The sequence below is a fragment of the Hemitrygon akajei genome, chromosome 8 (assembly GCF_048418815.1).
Source record: "Hemitrygon akajei chromosome 8, sHemAka1.3, whole genome shotgun sequence".
NCBI classification, from domain to species: Eukaryota; Metazoa; Chordata; class Chondrichthyes; order Myliobatiformes; family Dasyatidae; genus Hemitrygon; species Hemitrygon akajei.
The window spans coordinates 3,220,139-3,246,685 of record NC_133131.1 but is presented as its reverse complement, the minus strand read 5'-3'; the positions used below and the strand labels follow the sequence as shown (position 1 = coordinate 3,246,685).

The 26,547-nt window shown below is 42.9% G+C and overlaps 1 protein-coding gene across 1 annotated transcript in view; it reads right to left on the bottom strand.

Moving 5' to 3' along the window:
- LOC140731558 (integrin alpha-E-like) overlaps positions 1 to 20,210 on the bottom strand; it is a 319,805-nt gene extending 299,595 nt beyond the window's left edge. The window contains exon 1 of the mRNA XM_073053069.1: positions 20,011 to 20,210. Within this exon, the coding sequence (XP_072909170.1) occupies positions 20,011 to 20,050 (40 nt within the window). The 5' untranslated portion in view covers positions 20,051 to 20,210. The remainder of the gene's footprint in view (positions 1 to 20,010) is intronic.
- Positions 20,211 to 26,547: the final 6,337 nt, after the last annotated feature.

The following is a 26,547-nucleotide window of genomic DNA, read 5'->3' as shown; positions in this document are numbered from 1 at the left end:
ATCATTTTCTATCAGTCCTATATCTACTCTCACCTGTCTTTTACTCTTTATATACTTGAAAAAGCTTTTAGTATCCTCTTTGATATTATTTGCTAGCTTCCTTTCATTGTTCATCTTTTCCCTCTTAATGACCTTCTTAGTTTCCTTTTGTAAGCTTTTAAAAACTTCCCAATCCTTTGTCTTCCCACTAATTTTTGCTTCCTTGTATGCCCTCTGCTTTGCTTTTACTTTGGCTTTGACTTCTACTGTGCTCAGTTCTGTTCGCCTCACTACAGGAAGGATGTGGAAGCCGTAGAAAGGGTGCAGAGGAGAGTTACAAGGATGTTGCCTGAATTGGGGAGCATACCTTATGAGAATAGGTTGAGTGAACTCGGCCTTTTCTCCTTGGAGCAATGGAGGATGAGAGGTGACCTGATAGAGGTGTATAAGATGATGAGAGGCATTGATCGTGTGGATAGTCAGAAGCTTTTTCCCAGGGCTAAAATGGTTGCCACAAGAGGACGCAGGTTTAAGGTGCTGGGAAGCAGGTACAGAGGAGATGTCAGGGGTAAGTTTTTTACTCAGAGAGTGGTGAGTGCGTGGAATGGGCTGGGGCAATGGTGGAGGAGGCGGATATGATAAGATCTTTTAAGAGACGTGGATAGGTACATGAAGCTTAGAAAATGGGTGGCTATGGGTAAGCCTAGTAATTTCTAAGGTAGGGACATGTTCGGCACAACTTTGTGGGCCGAAGGGCCTGTATTGTGCTGTAGTTTTTTCTATGTTTCTCTGCTTCTAAATAAAGTGCCAACCTCTGACACCCTTGAAGGCACTCTGATTGGGAAGTCACTTGAGAAGGTGACATGTCAAAATGAAAGCTGGGACAACTGAGCAGATCTGGCAGCAGCAGCTGAGCATCTCCAGTCGTTTAGAATATGAACAGAACATGGAACATTACAGCACAGTGGGAGATTTTCAGGCCACAATGTTGCACCCACTCTAAGATTAATTTGGTCCTCCATTTCTCTATCATTCATGTTCTCTTAAATGTCTTAATGTGTCTGCTTCTGACATGCTCTCTTTTACTTTGCTCCACAATTTTGAAACTGTGCCCCCTCATATGGGCCATTTCCACCTGGGAGGGGGTCTCCACTCAACCTGTGCCTCTTGTCATCTTGTACCTCTCATCCTCCTTCGCTCCAGGGAATGGAGCCCCAGTGTGCATGACCTCTCCTCCTAAGACATGCTCTCCTTCTATCAACTCTATGTTTTCTATCTTTTATATCAGATTTACAGCATCTGCATAATTTTGCTTGTCAATTAAGTGATAAAATATTTTCTTCTAGGAATATTTAGAGCATTACAATAGTGATTCCTGTCTCCTATGATGAGCAGACAAAACTGAAGGGCAGGAGAAGACCTGTAGATCCATCAAGTCTCATGACACAAAGTCTGGGGGTGTTGTGGATAATAACACAAAGATTGGAGGTGTTGTGGAGATGACGCAAAGGTTGGGGGTGTTGTGGATAGTGTGGAAGGCTGTCAGAGGTCACAGTGGGACATTGATAAGATGCAAAACTGGGCTGAGAAGTGGCAGATGGAGTTCAACCCAGATAAGCGTGAAGTGGTTCATTTTGGTAGGTCAAATATGATGGCAGACTATAGTATTAATGGTAAGACTCTTGGCAGTGTGGAGGATCAGAGGGATCTTGGATCTGAATCCATAGGACGCTCAAAGCAGTTGCGCAGGTTGACTCTGTGGTTAAGAAGGCATACGGTGTATTGGCCTTCATCAATCATGGAATTGAATTTAAGTGCCGAGAGGTAAGGTTGCAACTATATAGGACCCTGGTCAGACCCCACTTGGAGTACTGTGCTCAGTTCTGATCGCTTCACTACAGGAAGGATATGGAAGCCATAGAGAGGGTGCTGAGGAGATTTATAAGGCTGTTGCCTGGATTGGGGGGCGTGCCTTATGAAGACAGGTTGAGTGAACTCAGCCTTTTCTCCTTGGAGCTATGGAGGATGAGAGGTGACCTGATAGAGGTGTATAAGATGATGAGAGGCATTGATTGTGTGGATAGCCAGAGGCTTTTTCCCATGGCTGAAAAGGCTGCCACATGAGGTCACAGGTTTAAGGTGCTTGGGAGTAGGTACAGAGGAGATGTCAGGAGTAAGTTTTTTATGCACAGAGTGGTTAGTGTGTGGAATGGGCTGCCAGCAATGGTGGTGGAGGCAAATACGATAGGGTCTTTTAAGAGTCTTTTGGATAGTTACGTGGAGCTTAGAAAAATAGAGGGCTATGGGTAACCCTTGTAATTTCTAAGGTAGGGACATGTTCGGCACAACTTCGTTCACTGAAGGGTTTGTATTGTGCTGTAGGGTTTCTATGTTTCTACGAGCCACCACAGGAGGCATCACACCCCAATATGTAAAATCTAAACGGGGGTAGAAATAGGGGGAATGCACTCAGATTATTTCACAAGGTTTGGGATTCAAGAAGCAGAGGGCAGAGGTTAAAGGTGAGAGGGGAAAGAGTTATAGGGATCTGAGTGGCAACATTTTTTACGCAGTGGGTGGTCCGTATATGTTATGAGCTACTCGTGGAAAAGGTTCAAACAAGTACATCATCAACATTAAAAGACAGCTAGATGGGTACGTCAATAGGAAAGGTTTAGAAGGATGTGAGCCAAAGCAAACAAATGAGACTAACTTGGGTGGGTGGTAAGATGGGCCAAAGGGCTTGTTTTTGTGATGTATGGCTCTTTACTCTATGTTGTGACCATCACCGAATCGTGGCTGAAGGATGGTTGTAGTTGGGAGCTGAATGTCCAAGGTTACATGTTGTATCGGAGGGATAGAAAGGCAGGCAGAGGGGGTGGTGTGGCTCTGCTGTTAAAGACTGGCATCAAATCAGTAGAAACATTTGACATAGGATCAGAAGATGTTGAACCTTGTTGGTTGATTTAAGAAACTGCAAGCATAGAAGGACCCTGATGGCAGTTATATACCTAACATTAGCAGGGAAGTGGACCACAGATATCAATAAAAAGGAAAAGGTGTGTCAAAAGGGCAATGTTATGATAGTCATGGGAGATTTCAACATGAACGTTGAATAGAAAAATTAGGTTGGTAATGGATCACAAAAGGATTGGGAAGCTTTTAAAAACCTACAGGGAGCAACTAAAAGAATTATGAGGTGGGTAAAGATGAAATATGAAAGCAAGCTAGCAAACAATATCAAAGTCGATAGAAAAAGCTTTTTCAAGTATGTAAAAAAACAAAAGAGAGATGACTGTGGATATATGACCACTAGAAAAATAAGCCAGAGAAATAATAACAGGGGAGTTAGCAGATGAACTAAATGAGTATTTTGCATCAGGCTTCACTTTGGAAGACACCAGCAGTGTGCTAGATGTTGAAGGGTGTGAGGGAAGAGAAGTGAGTGCAGTTACTATTACAAGAGAGAAGGTGCTCAAAAAGCTAAAAGACCTAAGGGTATATAAGTCACCCAGACCAAATGAACTGCACCCTAGGGTAGAGATTGTGGAGGCACAATCTTTCAAAAATCATTGGACTCTGGCATGGTGCCAGAGGACTGGAAAATTGCAAATGTCACTCCACTCTTTAAGAAAGGAGGAAGGCAGCAGAAAGAAAATTATAGGCCAATTATCCTGACCTCAGTGGATGGGAAGATGTTGGAGTCAATTGCTGGAGATGACACTATGGAGTACTTGGTGACACAGGATAGGATAGGATAAATTCAGCATTGTTTTCTTAAGGCAGGGGTGTCAAACTCATTTTAGGTCATGGGCCGGATTGAGCAAAATGCAGCTTCATGCGGGCCGGATCAGTCGGACGTGTGCGAACGCAGCTTTCGTTGCCTCCGTTTTTTCAGCCTGCCCTCATGTGTCTCAGTCTCTGCTATAACTATGAAGTGTTTCACTTTACAAATTCCGTTTATTATGAAGAAGACTGCCGAATAAACACTAAAAACCCTGAAAACCTGGTACCTGAATAAACTCAGCATTAGCCATATCGTACGCCATAGGCGCTTCGATTACTGGGGCCAGCTTTAATAGTAATTAGATATTATCTCGCGGGCCAAAGATAATTCCACCGTGGGCCGGATTTGGCCCGCGGGCCTTGAGTTTGACATATATGCCTCAAGGGAAAGTCTTGTGCGGTGAACCTGTTGGAATTCTTTGAAGAGATAACAAGTAGGATAGATGAAGGGGATGCAGTGGATGATGTATATTTGGATTTTCAGAAGGCCTTTGACAAGTTGCCACACATGAGGCTGCTTACCAAGTTAAGAGCCCATGGTATTACAAGAAACTTACTAGCATGGTTAGAGCACCAGCTGATTGGTAGGAGGCAGCCATTGGGAATAAAAGGATCCTTTTCTGATTGGCTGCCAGTAACAAGTGGTGTTCTGCAGTGGTGTTGGGACCACTTCTTTTTATGCTGTATATAAATGATTTAGATGATGGAATAGATGGCTTTATTGCCAAGTTTGCAGATCATACAAAGTCTGGTGGAGGAGCAGGTCGTGTTGAGGAAGCAGAAAGGCAGCAAAAGAATTTAGGCAAATTAGGAGAATGGGCAAAAGAGTGGCAAATATAACGTTGGGAATGCATAGAACCATAGAACATTACAGCACTGAAACAGGCCCTTCGGCCCTTCTTGGCTGTGCCAAATCATCTTTCTGCCTAGTCCCACAGACCTGCACCTAGACCATATCCCTCCATACCCCTCCCATCCATGTACCTGTCCAAGTTTTCCTTGAATGTTAAAAGTGAGCTCGCATTTACCACTTCTTCTGGCAGCTCATTCCACACTCAAAAGGAGCATGTGATTCACAAATAAAAATTCTCAGTTAAATTGATCAAAATCCCTGGCTGCAACACTCAATTATGTGAACACGGTGTTGGGGGCTGAATACTTTTTCAAGGCACTGTAGAAAGACAGATAGATAGATAGATAGATAGATAAATAAATAAATAATACTGAGAACATGAGATGTAGACTCCTTGAAAGTGAGTTCATAGGTTGTGGAATCAGGTTAGTATTGAGGTGAGTGAAGTTATCCTCACCGGATCAGCAGCCTAATGATTGAAGGATAATAACTGTTCTTCACCTGGTACTGTGAGACCCAAGGCTCCTGTGCCTCCTGCCCAATGGAAGCAGTGAGAAGAGAGCATGGTTTGGATGGTGAGGGTCACTGACGATGGATGCTGTTTTCTTGTGTCAACACTCCTTGTTATCTTCTTGCATAATGAGATGGAGGGGCCTCAGGAGGTAACTCTAGAGCATTGTGTCCTGTTTTCGTTCCACACACATGGTGATACACTTTGGTAGAAGAAATAAATGTGCAGACTATTTGCCAAAAGGGGAGAAAATCCAAAAATCTGAGATGCAAAGGGATTTGGCAGTCCTTGTGCAGGACACCCTAAAGGTTAACTTGCAGGTTGAATTGGTGATGAGGAAGCAAATGCAATGTTAGCATTCTTTTCAAGAGGCCTGGAATACAAGCGCAGGCATGTGATGCTAAGGATTTATAAGGCACTGGTGAGGCTTTTCCTCGAGTATTGTGAACAGTTTTGGGCTCCTCATCTAAGGGAAGATATGCTGGCATTGGAGCGGGTTCAGAAGAGGTTCACAAGGATAATTCCAAGAATTAAAGGGTTATCATTTGAGGAATATTCAATGGCTCTGGGTATGTACCGGCTGGTATTTAGAAGGATGGGAGGGGATCTCATTGAAATCTTCCAAATGTTGAAAAGCAGGAAACATAAAGTTGTGTCAGTTGGGGACTTTAATTTTCCACATGTTGATTGGGACTCCCATACTGTTAAAGGTCTAGATGGTTAGAGTTTTTCAAATGTGTTCAGGAAAGTTTTCTAAATCAATATATACAGGTACCAACTAGAGATGATGCAATATTAGATCTCCTATTAGAAAACGAGTTAGGACAGATGACGGAAGTGTGTGTAGGGGAACACTTTGGTTCTGGTGATCATAATATCATTAGTTTCAACTTGAACACGGATAAAGATAGATCTGGTCCTCGGGTTGAGATTCTAAACTAGAAAAAGGCCAAATTTGAAGAAATGAGAAAGGATCTAAAAAGCGTAGATTGGGAGAGGTTGTTCTCTGGCAAGGATGTGATTGGTAAGTGGGAGGCCTTCAAAGGAGAAATTTTGAGAGTGCTGTGTTTGTATGTTCCTGTCAGGATTAAAGGCAAAGTGAATAAGAATAAGGAACCTTGGTTCTCGAGGGATATTGGAACTCTGATAAAGAAGAAGAAAGAGATGTATAACATGTAGATAGATAGATAGATAGATGGATAGATAGATAGATAGATAGATAGATACTTTATTCATCCCCCCATGGGGAAATTCAACATTTTTTCCAATGTCCCATACACTTGTTGTAGCAAAACTAATTACATACAATACTTAACTCAGTAAAAATATGATATGCATCTAAATCACTCTCTCAAAAAGCATTAATAATAGCTTTTAAAAAGTTCTTAAGTAGTTTACTTAAATACATTAAATACAATCAACCCCGGCACTTTAACATATCTTACTCCTGGCGGTTGAATTGTAAAGCCTAATGGCATTGGGGAGTATTGACCTCTTCATCCTGTCTGAGGAGCATTGCATCGATAGCAACCTGTCACTGAAACTGCTTCTCTGTCTCTGGATGGTGCTATGTAGAGGATGTTCAGGGTTTTCCATAATTGACCGTAGCCTACTCAGCGCCCTTCGCTCAGCTACCGATGTTATACTCTCCAGTACTTTGCCCACGACAGAGCCTGCCTTCCTTACCAGCTTATTAAGATGTGAGGCGTCCCTCTTCTTAATGCTGCCTCCCCAACACGCCACCACAAAGAAGAGGGCGCTCTCCACAACTGACCTATAGAACATCTTCAGCATCTCACTACAGACATTGAATGACGCCAACCTTCTAAGGAAGTACAGTCGACTCTGTGCCTTCCTGCACAAGGCATCTGTGTTGGCAGTCCAGTCTAACTTCTCGTCTAACTGTACTCCCAGATACTTGTAGGTCTTAACCTGCTCCACACATTCTCCATTAATGATCACTGGCTCCATATGAGGCCTAGATCTCCTAAAGTCCACCACCATCTCCTTGGTCTTGGTGATATTGAGACGCAGGTAGTTTGAGTTGCACCATATCACAAAGTCCTGTATCAGTTTCCTATACTCCTCCTCCTGTCCATTCCTGACACACCCCACTATGGCCGTGTCATCAGCGAACTTCTGCACATGGCAGGACTCCGAGTTATATTGGAAGTCTGATGTGTACAGGGTGAACAGGACCGGAGAGAGCACGGTCCCCTGCGGCGCTCCTGTGCTGCTGACCACCGTGTCAGACCTACAGTCTCCCAACCACACATACTGAGGTCTATCTGTCAAGTAGTCCACCTGTTGTATAGGCAACAGGGAGCAAATAAGGTGCTTGAGGAGTATAAAAAGTGCAAAAAAAATACATAAGAAAGAAATCAGGAGGGCTAAGAGAAGACATGAGGCTGCTTTGGCAGCCAAGGTAAAGGATAATCCTAAGAGCTTCTACTGGTCTATTAAGAGCAAAAGGATAGTAAGGGATAAAGTTGGTCCTCTTGAAGATCAGAGTGGTCGGCTATGTATGGAACCAAAAGAAATGGGGAAGATCTTAAATGGGTTTTTTGCATCTGTATTTACAAAGGAAACTGGTATGGAGTCTATGAAAATAAGGCAAACAGGTAGTGAGGTCATGGAACCTATACAGATTGAAGAGGAGGAGGTGCTTGCTGTCTTGAGGCAAATCAGAGTAAATAAATCCCTAGGACCTGACAGGGTATTCCCTCAGACCTTGAAGGAGACTAGTGCTGAAATTGCAGGGGCCCTGGCAGATATATTTAAAATGTCGGTATCTACGGGTGAGGTGCTGGAGGATTGGAGAATAGCTCATGTTGTTCCATTGTTCAAAAAAGGCTCTAAAAGTAATTCAGGAAATTATAGGCCAGTAAGTTTGATGTCGGTAGTGGGTAAATTATTGGAAGGAGTACTAAGAGATAGGATCTACAATATTTGGATAAACAGGGACTTATTAGGGAGAGTCAACATGGCTTTGTGCGTGGTAGGTCATGTTTAACAAATCTATTAGAGTTTTTCGAGGAGGTTACCAGGAAAGTGGATGAAGGGAAGGCAGTGGATGTTGTCTACATGGACTTCAGTAAGGCCTTTGACAAGGTCCCGCATGGGAGGTTAGTTAGGAAGATTCAGTCGCTAGGTATACATGGTGAGGTAGTAAATTCGATTAGACATTGGCTTAATGGGAGAAGCCAGAGAGTGATAGTGGAGGATTGCTTCTCTGAGTGGAGGCCTATGACTAGTGGTGTGCCACAGGGATCAGTGTTGGGTCCATTTTTATTTGTTATCTATATCAATGATCTGGATGATAATGTGGTAAATTGGATCAGCAAATTTGATGATGATACAAAGATTGGAGGTGTAATGGACAGTGAGGAAGGTTTTCAAAGCTTGCAGAGGGATTTGGACCAGCTGGAAAAATGGGCTAAAAAGTGGTAGATGGAATTTAATGCAGACAAGTGTGAGGTATTGCACTTTGGAAGGACAAACCAAGGTAGAACATTCAAAGTAAATGGTAGGACACTGAGGAGCACAGTAGGACAGAGGGATCTGGGAACACAGATACATAATTCCCTAAAAGTGGTGTCACGGGTAGATAGGGTCGTAAAGAAAGCTCTTGGTACTTTGGCCTTCATAAATCAAAGTATTGAGTATAAAAGTTGGAATGTTATGGTGAGGTTGTATAAGACATTGATGAGGGTGAATTTGGAGCATTGTGTGCAGTTTTGGTCACCTAATTACAGGAAGGATATTAATAAGGTTGAAAGATTACAGAGAAGGTTTACAAGGATTTTGCTAGGACTTGAGAAACTGAGTTACAGAGAAAGGTTGAATAAGTTAGAACTTTATTCCCTGGAGCATAGAAGAATGAGGGGAGATTTGATAGAGATACATAAAATTATGATGGGTATAGACAGAGTGAATGCAAGCAGGCTTTTTCCACTGAGGCTAGGGGAGAAAAAAACCAGAGGACATGGTTTAAGGGTGAAGGGGGAAAAGTTTAAAGGGAACATTGGGGGGGTGCTTCTTTACACAGAGAGTGGTGTGAGTGTGGAATGAGCTGCCAGATGAAGTGGTAAATGCAGACTCACTTTTAATATTTAAGAAAAACTTGGACAAGTACTTGGATGAGAGGGGGATGGAGGGATATGGTCCAGGTGCAGGTCAGTGGGACTAGGCAGAAAAATGGTTCTACACAGCCAAGAAGGGCCGAAGGGCCTGTTTCTGTGCTGTAATGTTCTATGTGGAAAGGATTTTTCCCCACAGTGGAAGAGTCTAGACAAGAGGGCACAGCCTCAGGATAGAGGGACGTACATTTAAAACAGAGTTGTAGAAAAATTTCCTTAGCCATTGGGTGTTGAAATTGTGGAATTTTTTGCCACAGGTGACTGTGGAGGCAAGGTCGTTGGGTGTATTTAAGGTAGAACTTGATAGGTTCTTGATTGGACACACATCAAAGGTTACGGGAAGAAGGCCAGGGAGTGGGGCTGAGGAAGGGAATAAAGGATCAGCCATGATTGAATGGCGGAGCAGATTCGATGGGCCAAATGGCCTAATTCTGCTCCTATGTCTTATGGTCTTACCTAACAGAGGTCGATTCGGTGAGCCTGTTTGAAGTGAAAAGCAAAAATTCTGTCAGGGTAAAGGGTAAGCCTGGTAAGTTTCAGGAACCTTGGCTGATGAGGGATATTGAGGCTCTGGTCAAGAAAGAGAAGGAACCTAATGTGGTGAACTACATATACCTGTCTGGACACGCCCCCTGATGACTGCTCCTGTGGCTCCTCCCACAGACCCCTGTATAAAGGTGATGGAGGTCTGAGCCCGGCCTCACTATCTCCAGGATGTAGTATAGTGGTCACTCACTGCTTGTTCCTTCTTCCAGTCAATAAAAGCCGATACCTCACTTTTACGTCTCAGAGTGAGTTATTGATGGTGCATCACCTACATTAGTTTTAGGAAGTCAATCCCAGGAGTGAATCCCACAAAGACCATATAAAGATTAATAAAATTCTTAGAAGAAAACAAAGAGAGGGTATGAGACGGATCTGTCAGGTAAAGTTAAGGAAAATCCCAAGATGTTTTACAAGTATATAAAGAATAAAAGTGAGGCTCAGGAGAGAGTATGTCTACCTAGAGATCAGCAGGGCTAACTATGTTTCAAGCTACAAAAGATGGGTGGGATTTTTAACAAATATTTTTCCACAGTGTTTACTGAGGAAAAAATCCTGGTTACTCAAGAGATAAGGGAAATTAGTGGAGATGTTTTGAAGGACATTCAGATTACAAAGGAGGAAGTATTTGCAGCCTTATAGTAAGTTAATGTGGATAAATTCCCATGGCCTTACCAAGTGTAACCATATACTTTGTGGAAGGCTAGAGGTGTTATGCTCCAGTCCAGAGCCCGCATTCTGGGTCTTGATCTGGTCCGCGGACTCTGGGTCTTGTAGCCGTCCCTCCTTTCGCCCTTGAGCTGAATTAGTCACACCTGTGGATCATTGTGGCTTGTTGGGGCTCAAAGAGGTGCACCTGATGCCCATCGGCTGGCGGTGTATATAGAGGGCTCTGGGAGTGAGTGGAGTTGGGGGATGGTTCTGCCTATTCTGGTTGTCTTACTTATCCTGGGCTTCTGGTTGCCCTGGCTTGGAGCTCTGCTCGTTAAAGATGAGTTCTTCAAGTAAGTCTGGCAGTCACCCTGGACCTAGTTCCCTTCCTATCCCTTGCCTCTGTTGGGCAAGCCTGGCCAGACTGCTGTTGCCCGGTGGGGGACTCTGCCCCTTTCCATCCCTTGCTGTTGATGGGTTGTGCCTTGCAACCTACCCAGGTGCCCTGTGATCTGCTCAGGCCCCTGTGTTCCTGCCTGGGAGGTCTGGGCCCTGCCTAGGAGTTCTGCGGCCTGCCCAAAGGTCTCTGCCCCTACCTATCTCTCGTTGTCGATGGGTTGTGCCCCCCAACCTACCCAGGTGTTCTGCGACCTGCTCAGGCCCCTGTGTTCCTGCCTGGGAGGTCCGGGCCCTGCCTAGGAGTTATGTGGCCCGCCCAGAGGTCTCTGCCCCTACCTATCCCTCGCTGCCAATGGTTTGTGCCCCGCAACCTACCCAGGTGCCCCGGAACCTGCTCAGGCCCCTGTGTTCCTGCCTGGGAGGTCCGGGCCCTGGCCCGGAGTTATGCAGCCCGCCCAGTGAACTCCTAAACTCTGCCTGAACTCTGGGATCCTGCCTTGCCTGCCCGAACTCTGGGATCCTCCTCCTTGCCTGAACTCTAAGACTCTCTTGGAACCCCAGCACCACCTTGAACATCACGTCCCTCATGCACACCACGGTCTCCACGTCTTGTCTCTCATTTAGTTGTTCCCATCCTGCCCCTAGTACTTCAGTGCCTGCTCCTGTCCCCTTATGACAGAACGACCCCCACCCCCAGCATGGACCCAGCAATGCAGGCACTGTAGTCACGTCCTGTCACCCTGGGGTCCCCTATTGTCTGAACATTTTTCCCCACCCACCTGTATCTTCTGTAGTTCTAGAGACCCTCCTTGGTCACCTGGAGGCTCCCTTTGGTGGGGGTGGGGGTGGGGGGGGGGTACTGTTATGGTCCAATCCGGAGCCCGCATTGGACTCCGAATCCGGAGTCCGGTCTGCTGACTCTGGATCTTGTAGCCGTCCCTCCTTTCGCCCTTGAGCTGAATTAGTCACACCTGTGGATCATTGTGGCTTGTTGGGGCTCAAGGAGGCATACCTGATGCCCATCAGCTGGCAGCGTATTTAGGGGGCTCTGGGAGTGAGTGGAGTTGGGGGTTGTTATGACTATTCTGGTTGTCTTGCTTATCCTGTTCCTCTGGTTGCCCTGGCCTGGAGTTCCCCCTTGTTACAGATGAGTTCTTTGAGTAAGTCTGGCAGTTACCCTGGTCCTAGTTCCCTTCCTATCCCTTGCCTCTGTTGGGCAAGCCTTCCCGGACTGCTGTTGCCTGGTGGGGGACTCTTGCCCCTTTCCATCCCTCACTGCCAATGGGTTTTGCCCCACAACCTACCCAGGTGCCCTGTGACCTGCTCAGGTCCTTGTGTTCCTGCCTGGGAGGTCTGGGCCCTGCCTAGGAGTTATGTGGCCTGCCCAGAGGTCTCTGCCCCTACCTATCCCTTGCTGCTGATGGGTTGTGCCCTGCTACATACCCAGGTGCCCCGTGACCTGCTCAGGCCCCTGTGTTCCTGCCTGGGAGGTCTGGGCCCTGCCTGGGAGGTCTGGGCCCTGCCTGGGAGTTATGCAGTCTGCCCAGAGGTCTCTGCTCCTACCTATCTCTTGTTGTTGATGGGTTGTGCCCTGTTACCCACCCAGGTGTCCCATGACCTGCCCAGGCCCCCGTGTTCCTGCCTGGGAGGTCCGGGCCCTGCCCAGGAGTTATGCGGCCTGCCCAGTGAACTCCTGTATCCTCCTGCCTTGCCTGAACTCTGGGATCCTCCTCCTTGCCTGACAAGGTTCTGCATGACAGACTGGTCTGGAAGGTTAGGTTCTATGGAATTCAGTGAGAGCTAGTAAGGTAGATTTAAGATTGGCTTGGAGGTAGGATGCAGGGGTGGTTCTCGAAATATAGACGATTAGTGGTCTGCCACAGGAGTGAATGTTGGGACCTTTGATCTCTGTTAGCATAAGAGATCCTGCAGAAGTGGGAAATCTTAAGCAATACACACAAAATGCTAGAGAAACTCAGCAAGTTTATTATTTGTTATTTATGTTAATAATTTGATGCAGATGCACAAGATTTGATTAATAAGTTTTCAGATGACACAATATTAAGAGGTGTTGCTGAAGAAGTGAAAAAGGTTATTATTGTAGGTTACAAGGAGATTGTAATCATTTATGGAAATAAGCTGAGGAGTGGTAAATAGATTTTATTGCAAATTGAAATCCATTTACCACTTTATTCCAGCCAGTGTAGTAATTGTCTGATGAATGGTAGGGCACTAAGGAGCATAAAATGGAAAAGGGGTACCTAGGAGAACAAGTGCATGGTTCATTGAAAGTGGCATCACAGGCAGACTGGTAAATGGAAAAAAAAAAGCATTTAGCATGCTGGCCTTCATCAGTCAGGGTATTGAATACAGGAGCTGGGACATTATGTTGCAGTCATATAAATCATAGGTGAACTGCACCTGGGAGTATTGTGTACAGTTATAATCACTCTGTTATAGGAAAGACGTGGCTGAACTGGAAAGAGTGCAAAAAAGATGCATGAAGATGTTGCCAGGATTAGAGGGCTTAAGTATAGAGAGAGGTTGGCCAAACTAAGTCCTAATTCCTTGGAACTTAAGAGAATGAGAGGTGACCTTATAGAGATGTCTAAAATTATGAGAGCCATAGATAAGTTGTACAGTAACAGTCTTTTCCCCAGGGTAGGGCAGTCCAAAACTATTGGGTTTAGGCTGAGAGGAGGAAGATTTTAAAGGGTTCTGAGGAGCAACAGAGGATGGAGAATATATGGAAAGAGCTGCCAGAGGAAGTGGTTGAGGTACTGTAGGTATGATAATAAATCTAAAATGCACTTGAATAAGTACATTGAGAGGTGAGTTTTAGAGGTATCTGAGCTGTGTGGGAAACTGGGACTAGCTGGTTGGGCACTGTGGTTGGCATGGATTTGTTGTGCTGAATCCCTGCTGTATGGCTCTATGACTTATTCCTCCTGCTTCACTAACAAAACCTGTACAATAACAACTGTAATTTAATTATTTTCTCAGACATTTTCCTGTTTTCTATATAAAATAAACCTGCCATCTCTCAACAGACTACTGTTTCAGATAACACTTTCTGTTTGTCATTCTTTACATTCTAAGTCATGTTTTGATTTTTCATGAAAAATACAAATAAAACCAGTGTCACTATAAGTGTCAGTTGCATGAGTAAGATAGATATGCTGTAGTTTCAATCTTAAAACTTTTCTTGGTGTCAGAATACATTAAAAAAAGGTACAATCTCAGCCATATGATAGTTCAATTTCTCTACAGACTCTATGTAAAAGTGTTATGATTTAGCAGACTCATTTCTGATAAGATGGAAGTGGTTTTTTTTTCATCACGTGTTTCTAACTGACTAAATCAGCATGAGTGTAAGCATATAGACAAATTAACAGACAAAAATTTACCATTTCTGTTTCAAATTCTGTTACTAAATGCCATTTTTGATAAACAAAATATCGAAATTTTAAGAATAGGAATTAAAGAAACAAAATCATTGATCACTTATGACTTGGATGAAGAATTTTTCGGATGTTGAGATTACTCCCATCAAAAAATAGCTACCCAACCAGTATATTCAAGTCAGAGATAACGGTATTAAGAAAATTAATGGATATGGGGTTCAGAATCAATTTATTATCATTGACTTGTATAACCATATAATTATATAACAATTACAGCACGGAAACAGGCCATCTCGGCCCTTCTAGTCTGTGCCGACGCTTACTCTCACCTAGTCCCACTGACCCGCACTCAGCCCATAACCCCCCATTCCTTTCCTGTCCATATACCTATCCAATTTTACTTTAAATGACAATACCGAACCTGCCTCTACCACCTCTACTGGAAGCTAGTTCCACATAGCTACTGCTCTCTGAGTAAAGAAATTTCCCCCTCGTGCTACCCTTAAACTTTTGCCCCGTAACTCTCAATTCGTGTCCTCTTGTTTGACTCTCCCCTACTCTCAATGGAAAAAGCCTATCCACGTCAACTCTATCTATCCCTCTCATAATTTTAAATACCTCTATCAAGTCTCCCCTCAACCTTCTATGCTCCAAAGAATAAAGACCTAACTTGTTCAATCTTTCCCTATAACTTGGGTGCTGAAACCCAGGTAACATTCTAGTAAATCTTCTCTGTACTCTCTCTATTTTGTTGACATCTTTCCTATAATTTGGTGACCAGAACTGTACACAATACTCCAAATTCAGCCTTACCAATGCCTTGTACAATTTTAACATTACATCCCAACTCCTATACTCGATGCTCTGATTTATAAAGGCCAACATACCAAAAGCTTTCTTCACCACCCTATCCACATGAGATTCCACCTTCAGGGAACTATGCACCATTATTCCTAGATCACTCTGTTCTACTGCATTCTTCAATGCCCTACTATTTACCATGTATGTCATATTTGGATTATTCCTACCAAAATGTAGCACCTCACACTTATCAGCATTAAACTCCATCTGCCATCATTCAGCTCACTCTTCTAACTGGCCTAAATCTCTCTGCAAACTTTGAAAACCTACTTCATTATCCTCAATGCCACTTACCTTAGTATCATCTACATACTTACTAATCCAATTTACCACCCCATCATCCAAATCATTAATGTATATGACAAACAACATTGGACCCAGTACAGATCCCTAAGGCACACCACTAGTCACCGGCCTCTAACCTGACAAACAGTGATCCACCACTACTCTCTGGCATCCCTCATCCAGCCACTGTTGAATCCATTTACTACTTCAATATTAGTACCTAACAATTGAACCTTCCTAACTAACCTTCCGTGCGGAACCTTGTCAAAGGCCTTACTGAAGTCCATATAGACAACATCCACTGCTTTACCCTCGTCAACTTTCTTCATAACCTCTTCAAAAAATTCAATATTTGTCAAACATGACCTTCCACGCACAAATCCATGTTGACTGCTCCTAATCAGACCCTGTCTATCCAGATAATTATATATACCATCTCTAAGAATACTTTCCATTAATTTACCCACCACTGACGTCAAACTGACAGGCCTATAATTGCTAGGTCTACTCTTAGAACCCATTTTAAACAATGGAACCACATGAGCAATATGCCAATCCTCCAACACCATCCCCGTTTCTAATGACATTTGAAATATTTCTGTCAGAGCCCCTGCTATTTCTACACTAACCTCCCTCAAGGCCCTAGGGAATATCCTGTCAGGACCGGGAGATTTATCCACTTTTATATTCCTTAAAAGCACCAGTACTTCCTCCTCTTTAATTGTCACAGTTTCTGTAATTTCCCTACTTGTTTCCCTTACCTTACACAATTCAATATCCTTCTCCTTAGTGAATACCGAAGAAAAGAAATTGTTCAAAATCTCCCCCATCTCTTTCGGCTCCACACATAGCTGTCCACTCTGATTCTCTAAGGGACCAATTTTATCCCTCACTATCCTTTTGCTATTAATATAACTGTAGAAACCCTTCGGATTTATTTTCACCTTACTTGCCAAAGCAACCTCATATCATTTAGCTTTTCTAATTTCTTTCCTAAGATTCTACTTACATTATTTATGTTCCTCGAGTACCTCATTTACTCCATGCTGTCTATATTTATTGTAGATATCTCTCTTTTTCCGAACCAAGTTTCCAATATCCCTTGAAAACCATGGCTCTCAAACTTTTAACCTTTCCTTTCAACCTAACAGGAACATAAAGATTCTGTACCCTGAAAATTTCACTTTAAATGACCTGCATTTCTCTATTACATCCTTCCCATAAAACAAATTGTCCCAATCCACTCCTTCTAAATCCTTTCGCATCCCCTCAAAGTTAGCCTTTCTCCAATCAAAAATCTCAACCCTGGGTCCAGTCCTATCCTTCTCCATAATTATATTGAAACTAATGGCATTGTGATCACTGGACCCGAAGTGCTCCCCAACATATACCCCCGTCACCTGACCTATTTCATTCCCTAACAGAAGATCCAACACTGCCCCTTCTCTAGTTGGTTCCTCTATGTATTGCTGCAAAAAACTATCCTGCACACATTTTACAAACCCCAAACCATCCATCCCTTTTACAGTATGGGCTTCCCAGTCTATGTGTGGAAAATTAAAATCTCCCACAATCACAACCCTGTGCTTACTACAAATATCTGCTATCTCCTTGCAAATTTGCTCCTCCAATTCTCACTCCCCATTAGGTGGTCTATAATACACCCCTATAAGTGTTACTACACCTTTCCCATTCCTAAATTCCACCCAAATAGCCTCCCTAGACGAGCCCTCTAATCTATCCTGCCAGAGCACCGCTGTAATATTTTTTCTGACAAGCAACGCAACACCTCCCCCTCTTGTCCCTCCGATTCTATCACACCTGAAGCAACGAAATCCAGGAATACTTAGTTGCCAATCAGACTCCTCCTGCAACCATGTTTCACTAGTAGCTACAACATCATATTTCCAGGTATCAATCCATGCTCTAAGCTCATCCACCTTTCTTACAATGCTCCTAGCATTAAAATAAATGCATTTAAGAAGTTCTCCACCTCTTCCTCTCTGTTTATCTCTAACAGTACAAAGAACTTTACTGTCTTTTTCTTCCTTCTCCCATACATCTATTCCTACACTCTGGTCCCCCTCCCCCCTTGCATCTAGTTTAAATCCACTGGAGCATCTCTAGCAAACCTGCCTGCAAGAATATCTGTCCCCCTCCAGTTCAGATGTAAACTGTCCCGCCGGAACAGGTCCCACCTTCCCTGGAAAGCTGCCCAATTATCTATAAATCTGAAGCCCTCCCTCCTGCACCATATCTTCAGCCACATGTTGATCTGTACTATCTTACTATTTCTAAACTCACCTGCACGTGGCACTGGTAGCAATCCTCAGACTGCTATCCTGGAGGTCCTGTCCTTTAACTTGGCACCTAGCTCCCTAAACTCACCTTTCAGGACCTCCTCACTCTTCCTACCCACGTCATTGGTCCCTACCTGGACCATGACATCCGGCTGCTCACCCTCCCTCTTGAGAGTACTGAGAACTCGATCCGAGATATCACGGACCCTGGCACCAGGGAGGCAACAGACCATTGGGATTCTCGATCTCTTCCACAGAACCTCCTATCTGTCCCCCTAACTATCGAATCCCCTATCACTACTGCTCCTCTTTTCCCTCCTTCCCTTCTGAGCTGAGGGTCCAGTCTCGGTGCCAGAGACGCAACCACTGCAACTTGTCCCTGGTAGGTCGTCCCCACCAACAGAATCCAAAATGGTATACTTATTGTTGATGGGAACGGCCACAGGGGTGCTCTGCTCTTCCTGTCTATTCCCCTTCGCTCTCCTGACAGTCACCCAACAACCTGTCTCCTGACTCCTAGGGGTGACTACCTCCCTGAAACTCCTGTCTATTTCTGCCTCTGCCTCCTGAATGATCGGAAGTTCATCCAGCTCCAGCTCCAGTTCCCTAACACGGTTTGTCAGGAGCTGCAGCAATATGACATGACATTTGTTGTTTTGTGGAGGCAGTACAGTGCAAAGACACAAAATTATTATAAATTACAAAAATTACATCACAGCAATTCAAGTAACAGAAATTCTTCCTTACAGACTTCATGGATCACTGCGAACAAATCTGAGATAGAGATTTCTGGAATCTGTGTGTCAATTTTCAGTTCACATTTCTTGGAATCTGTGTGTCAATTTTCAGTTCACATTTCTTGGTGCATGCACTGATGACATGGCTTCATGTTTTCTGGGAATGCAACTGCCTCCTATAACACACAGCTTATCCATATACTTCTTTGAGAAATTCAGGCAAATTGGTCTGATAGAATCTTCTCCAACAAAGCCATGTTGACTATTTTTGATTCATCCCCACCTTTCCAATTACTTTCCTGCCACTAATAGTTTGCTCATATGCCTTTAATAATAACCATTTGCTCTTCCTAAATAAAAACACTAAATCTGCTGTCCTCTAGTCGTCTGGTAGTTCAGCTTAGTTAGCATAAAGGCCTATCTGGGCTACCACGGCTTCCATTTAGAACAATATTGCATAAATTACAGAATTGCTCCAAAACAAAAGGAAAACATTTGGCCAAGAGACACTTCTAACTTTTAGTAATGGTTCATTCATCTTTCTTTCTGGGCATTTTTACAAGAAATGCATATTACCTTTTAGTTGAGATCAGCCTACCCTGCAATTTATTCTCTAGAGAGGAAGAGGAAAGAATTTAGAAATAAACCTTTCAACAAATATGGAGAACCTGAAACAAACATAGTTCTCTTGCCAAGCATGAAAATTGAGGACTGAAAGACAAAGAGAAAATTGTGATGAAATAACAGGAAATTTGGGAACTTTGTTTTTTTTTAAATTGGTGTCTGTTTTAATTGTGGAGATAACTGCCAACATGAATCATTGAGCAGAAAAGCAAAGAAGCCATTTAAAACAGAAGTGGATGAATTCCTCTTCTGAAAAGGAATTACATAACTTTCAGAATCATTTGATGAGTGTTTGGGGAGAACAGGACAGATTGATCAATGGCATTTGAACTAATTTTTTTTTACACTGGAATGAGTGATGGATTAGTTTTGAGGGCAATTACATAAAACTACACTCAGCAATAAACCTTGCTAGCAACTATTTGAAAGCTTTACTTCTTTTCACAATTTTGCTTGGTGGTATTCCTCAGCTATATTTACCTACTGCACAAGCACTCACAAAATAATATACTTATGAAAATACTTAAATTTTTGGGAGACAATAATTAAAATCACAATAATAGAAATTGATGCATTCATTTTAAAAAATCAATGTTACACAATTATAAGCTCTCTAATAACAACCTTGCTGCATCAGTCAGTATAACTTGGGGTGAATATCATTACTACACTGTAAATCCCTGCTTTACAATATATAATCCATATCCAAAGTTTGATGATTTTGTTTTCAACCATACAAAGAAATGTATAAAACAGAAATTACTGCAACAATTAGCAAGTCAAATAGTGTCTGTGGAAAGAAAAACAGAATTAATGTTTCAGGTCTCTAATTTGCCAGCTACAGCTGTGAAATATTACCAGCATTTTCTGTTCTTAATTTGAGATTTCCAGCATCTTTTGTTTTTTCTTTCATTTTCATGAAATATAAAAGTACTTACCTAAGAGCAAGAAAAATATCGTTGTAATCACTCTTTTCATTTTAAGACAAATAAAGTCTTCAATAATAATGGTAACAGCTCACAGCAATCACAAAATGAGAACGCCTGTTTGTCAAATACAAAGTATGGGTGGAAAAGACTGCAAATGAACAAAGCTTCTACCCACAAGAGTTGTGATCAGTCTTTGCGTTGCTGTTTGTTCTAGCTTTGAGCTGTTGTTAGAGGATGTGGTGCAGATCATGCAACCTCTGTTCCTTAAACAGGCTGCACAGATGCAGCTTCGGGTCAACAGCTAACATAAGTTGATGCTTGCAACATTGAGGACTAGAAAAATCAAACTGGGGGACATATGTATTCTCTAAAGCCTTACAATCTTTATTAAGATAACGTCTCTAATTTAATCCACAATTACTTGGTGAAATGAGGCAGAGGGTAGTGGTGGAAGGATGCTTTTTAGCAGAAGTCACTATCAGCATATTGCAGGGTCCTTTGTTGTTTGTAAAATATGATAACTTGGATGTGTATATAGGAGGTATGTAGCAGGTTTTCTGATTACACAAACAGGTAGTGTTGTGTAATAGAGTAACAGAAAAGTACAGCACAGAAAACCTGTTTGCAGGCCCTTTGGCTGATCTAGTCCGTGTTGGACCATTTAAATTGCCTACTCCCATCGACCTGCACTCTGTCTTTAGCCCTCCATACCCATACCATCCATGTACCAAAAGACCATAAGATATAGGAGCAGAATTAGGCCATTTGGCCCATCGAGACTACTCTGCTATTTAATCATGACTGATCCATTTTTCCTCTCAGCCCCAATCTGCCTTCTCCCCATATCCCTCAATGCCCTGACCAATCAAGAATCTATCAGCCTCTGCCTTAAATATACATAATGACTTGGCCTCTAGAGGTGCCTGCAACAATGAATTCCACAGATTCACCACTCTCTGGCTAAAGAAATTCCTCCTTATCTCTGTTCTAAAAGGACACCCCACTATTCTGAGGTTGTGCTCTCTGGTCTTAGACTCACTTACCATAGGAAACATTCTCTCCACATTCACTCAGTCAAGGCCTTTCACCATTCAATAGATTTCAATGAGGTCATCTCTCATTCTTCTGAATTCCAGTGAATACAGGCCAAGAAACATCAAATATCTTCATATGACAAACCATTCAATCCTGGAATCATTTTTGTAAATCTCCTTTGAACCCTCTCTGGTTTCAGCACATCTTTTAGAAGATAAGGAGCCTAAAACTGCTCACAATACTCCCAGTGAGGCCTTACCAGTGCTTTAGAAAGTTTCAACATTACATCCTTGCTTTTATATTCTTGTTCTCTTGAAATGAATGCTAACATTGCATTTGCCTTCCTCACTACAGACTCAGCCTGCAAATTAACCTTTAGAGAATCTTCCACAAGGACTCTCTAGTCTGCCCAGATGGTGGGGATATTCGATGATTGATGTTGCCTTCTTAAGATAGCACCTCATGTAGATACCACAAATGGTGCGGAGGGATATGCCCATGATGGAATGAGCTGAGTCCAGTACCCTCTAAAGATTCCTGCACATTCAAATAGTGAGCAAAACTCGAAGCTTCAAGACTGTTATATAGTGGAACAAAGATAGATCGGAACTTAGATCCTGAAATTGAAAAAGGCAATTCAATATGATAAAACCAGAAATGATGAAAATGAAACTGGGAGCAGTTACTTGCAGTAAAGTTTACATGCAATAAATTAAACAGTGAATTCAAGGTCCATGTATTCCTTTCATAATGAAAAGTAAAATCAAATACAAATATCTTTAGATATTCATGACAGGATGAAAAAAAGCTAATGACAGATACAGACAATTATAAACAAGAAAGTCCTTGCATGGTTCTCGAATATTTTAAAGGGTGCTTAGGTTATTGAGCGGACAAAGAGGAAATGCCTTGGTCCGAAATGTCGACTGTTTACTCATTTCCATAGATGCTGCCTGACTTTCTGAGTTCCTCCAACATTTTGTGTGTGTTGCTCTGAATTTCCAGTATCACTTGTGCTTATCATTAAATTGGTAAATTGGCTCATTATTGTCACATGTACTTAGATACAATGAAAAACTTGTCTTGCAAATCATTCAGGTAGTACAATGCACTCGTAATGAATTGATCTGTATGGATGATATGCAGAGCAACTCATTACTAAAATTGTGTGTGTGTGTGTGTGTGTGTGTGTGTGTGTGTGTGTGTGTGTGTGTGTGTGTGTGTGTGTGTGTGTGTGTGTGTGTGTGTGTGTGTGTGTGTGTGTGTGTGTGTGTGTGTGTGTGTGTGATACATATACTGCATATACTTGCAGTAATCCAGTTTTTTTCCTTCCCTGATGTGAGTGGGACAAACAGTGCATAGGCAGGGTGAGTGGGATCCTTCATGTCTTTGCTGGCCTTTATCCTGGTACCTTTCTTTATTTACGTCCTTGATGGCAGGTAGGTTGGTGCCAGTCATGTGTTGGGCAGTTTTAACTACCCACTGTAGAGCTCTCTTGTCCACTGTAGTGTAGTTTCTGTACCACACAATGTACAGGCATGTTAGGATGCTCTCCATGGTGCATCTGTAGGAAGTTGTGAGTATTGGTATGCATAGTCAAGCTCTCTTCAGCTTCCTTAGAAAGTAGAGATGTTGGTGAGTTTTCTTGACTGTGGAAGTTGTGTTCTGGGACTATGAGAAATTCTGTGAGATAAACAGCCCCAAGAGCTCGAAATTGCTCACAGTTTCCACTGCTGTGCTGCCAATGTAAAAAGGGGAGCGAGTAATGTGAGTTCTCCTTGAGATAATAACCGTTTCCTATATCTTGTTGACATTGAGGAAGAGGTCATTTGTTTGGGACCAGGCCTCGAGCTCTTCCACCTCCTCTCTGTAGGCAGTCTCATTGTTAGTGATGAGCCCCACCACTGCCGTATCATTGACAAAATTGACAATGGGATTCCTAGGGTGTTCGACTGTGCAGTTGTGTGTGAGCAGAATGTACAGCAATGGGCTCAGCACATAGTCTTGGGGTCACCCGTGTTCAGGATGATGAGGAGAGAGGAGCGATTATGCATTCTGACTAATTGAAGTCTGTTGGTTATAAAGTTCAACACCCAGTTGAATAGCAGTGAATTTAGAGTAGGAGTTTGTTCACCAAGGTCTGTAGGACAATGGTGTTGAAGGCAGAACTGAAATCCAGGATCAGTGCTTTGATGTAAGTGCCCTTGTTTTCTAGGTGTATCAGGTCAGCTGCATGACAGATATTGTAGCATCTGTCATAGATGGATTCTGTTACTAAGCATATTGGTAAGTATCCAGGAATGGAGTTTTGAAGTTTGCCATTACCAGCCATTCAAAGCACTTAAGAGTAATAGTCATAAAGTCATAGAACACTACAGCACAGCAACAGGCCCCTTTGGTCCATCTAGTCCATGCTGAACTATTATTGTGCCTAGTCCCATTGATGTAGCCCTCCATAACCCTCCCATCATGTATCTGTCCAAATTTCTCTTAAATGTTAAAATTAAACTTGCATCCAGCACTTCTGCTGGCAGCTCAAGAGTTTGTACTGATCACTGAAGCACCCTTTCGAAGGGCCTATCTTGGCGCCAAGATACTTTTCAATATTGCCGGGACCTTTAAAAAAGATTTGATCTCCATTAAAACTCCAGTTACTGATGGCATTAAAATGAAAGCTTTATAGAAAATATAACTGAGGTGTTGCTGCCTATCCTTAGTGTTTGCAATTTGTTGTTCAGGAAGTCAAGGATTCAGATGAAAAGGGAAGTGTTGAGTTCTAACTCTAGGCATTTGAAGATGAGTTTACTTATAGTATTATAACAGTTTTTAAGGTGCCTGGAAGTAGGTACAGAGAAGATGTCAGGGGTATGTTTTTTACGCAGAGAGTGATATGTGTGTGGAATGGTCTGCCGGTGGCAGTGGTGGAGGCAGAATCGATAGGGTCTTTTAAGAGACTCCTGGATATGTACATGGAGCTTAGAAAATTAGAGGTCTATGGGTAACCCTAGGTAATTTCTAAAGTAAGTACATGTTTGGCATAGTATTATGGGCTGAAGGGCCTGTATTGTGTTGCAGGTTTTCTATGTTTTTATGTTTCTATAATATTGACAGTCAAATTGTAATCAATAAACAATAGTATAGCACAGGTATCTTCACTGTCCAGATGCTCCAGAGATGAGTGCAGGGCCAGGGAGGTGGTGCCCTCCATAGGCCTGTTTTGATGGTAGGTGAATTGCAGTTGGATAAGGTTGTCTGAAAGGCTGGAGTTAATGTGTGCCATGAACAGCCTTTCAAAGCACTTCACGATGGTGGGTGTCAGAACCACATCCAAAAATACAATCTGTGCGTGGGAGATGTTAAATGATAGGTGAGATGTTAAATATTTTTTACCCATATTCACTCTGAAAAACGATGTTGTGATTAGAAAATTCAGAGAATGAACAGTGGGATTCTAGAATAAATTACCATCTAAAAGGTTTATTGTGTGGCGCATGGCCAAGTGGTTAAGGCGTTGAACTAGTGAAGGTTGTGAGTTCGAGCCCCAGCTGAGGCAATGTGTTGTGTCCTTGAGCAAGGTACTTAACTACACACTGCTCCAGTCCACCCAGCTGAAAATGGGTACCGGCAAAATGCTGGGGTTAACCTTGCAATAGACTGGCGTCCTATCCGGGGAGGAGGGGGGGTGAGTCTCATATTCTCAGTCGCTTCATGCCATGGAAACTGCTGAGCCTATAAGGCTCGGGACAGACTTTAACTTTTTAAAAGGTTTATTGGCTGTATTAGTAGGCTCGGGAGGTAGATAAACCCAGGGCATGATAACCTATGTCACTGGGTGCTATGGAGGCAAGAGAGGAGATGGCTGAGGTCCCTACAGGGATTTTAATTGCTTATCTAGCGACAAAAAAGATAGTAGATGCCTAGAGAACAGAGAGTATAATGCCTTTTTTCAAGAAAGGCAGTAGGGTTAGGGTTAAGCCAGGTAACTGCAGGGCTGAGAGTCTGGCATTAGTAACAAGAGCACTGAGAGTTAGAATTAATCTGCATTTACAGAGGAAGGAATTTATCAGAATTAGTCAGTGTGGCTTTGTTAACAGGAAATCCTGTCTGACTAACTTGACTAAGTTTCTGAAAGATGTGATTAAATGCATCACTGAGGATATTGTGGTTAGTGGAAAGTCTATGCTGAACAAATGTCTTAAATATACCCAAGGATCTGGCCTCCACAGTTGCCTGCAGTAACAAATTCCACAAAATCACCAGCCTCTGGCTAAAGAAATTTTCCGCATCTCCGTTTTAAATGGACACCCCTATATCCTGAAGCTGTGCCCTCTTAAACAAGACTCACCCACTATGGGAAACACCTACTCTGTCCAGGCCTTTCAACATTCAAAAGGTTTCAATGAGATCTCCCCTCATCTTTCTAAATTCCAGTGCATACAGGCCCAGAAGCATCAAACACTCCTCATATGATAATGCTTTCATTCCCAGAATCATTCTTGTGACATCCTCTGAACTGACTCCCAATTCCAGCACATCTTTTCTCAGATGAGGAGCCCAGAACTACTCACAATACTCATGGGAAGGCCTCACCACTACCTTATAAAGCATCAGCATCACATCCCTGCTCTTATATTCTGGACCTCTTGAAATGAATGTGAACATTGCATTTGCCTTCCTCACCACTATCTTTCTAGAAAAGCCCTTAACAGTGTCAATGAGCAAAGGGATCTTAAGGTCCAAGTTCACAGCTCGTTGAAAATGCCTGCATAGATTTATAGGAATATAGCATGCTTGCCTTCATTAGAAACATAGAAAACATACAAACATAGAAACAGAGAAAACCTACAGCACAATACAGGCCCTATGGCCCACAAAGCTGTCCCAAACATGTCCTTACCTTAGAACTAGGTAGGGTTACCCATAGCTCTCTATTTTACTAAGCTCCACGTATCCATCCAGGGGTCTTAAAAGACCCTATCGTTTCTGCCTCCACCACTGCCACCGGCAGACCATTCCACACACATATCACTCTCTGCGTAAAAAACTTACCCCTGACATCTCCTCCATACCTGCTTCCAAGCACCTTAATAATATGCCCTCTCATGCTAGCCATTTCAGCTCTGGGAAAAAGCCTCTGACTATCCACATGATCAATGCCTCTCATTATCTTGTACACCTCTATCAGGTCATCTCTCATCCTCCGTCACTCCAAAGAGAAAAGGCCAAGTTCATTCAACCAGTTCTCATAAGTCATGCTCCCCAATCCAGGCAACATCCTTGTAAATCTCCTCTGCACCCTTTCTATGGTTTCCACATCCTTCCTACAGTGAGGCAACCAGTATTGAGCACAGTACTCTGAGTGGGGTCTAGCCTGGGTCCTATATAGCTGCAACATTACCTCTTGGCTCTTAAACTCAATCCCACGATTGATGAAGGCCGATGCACTGTATGCCTTCTTAATCACAGAGTCAACCTGCGTAGCAACTTTGAATGTCCTATAGACTCGGACCC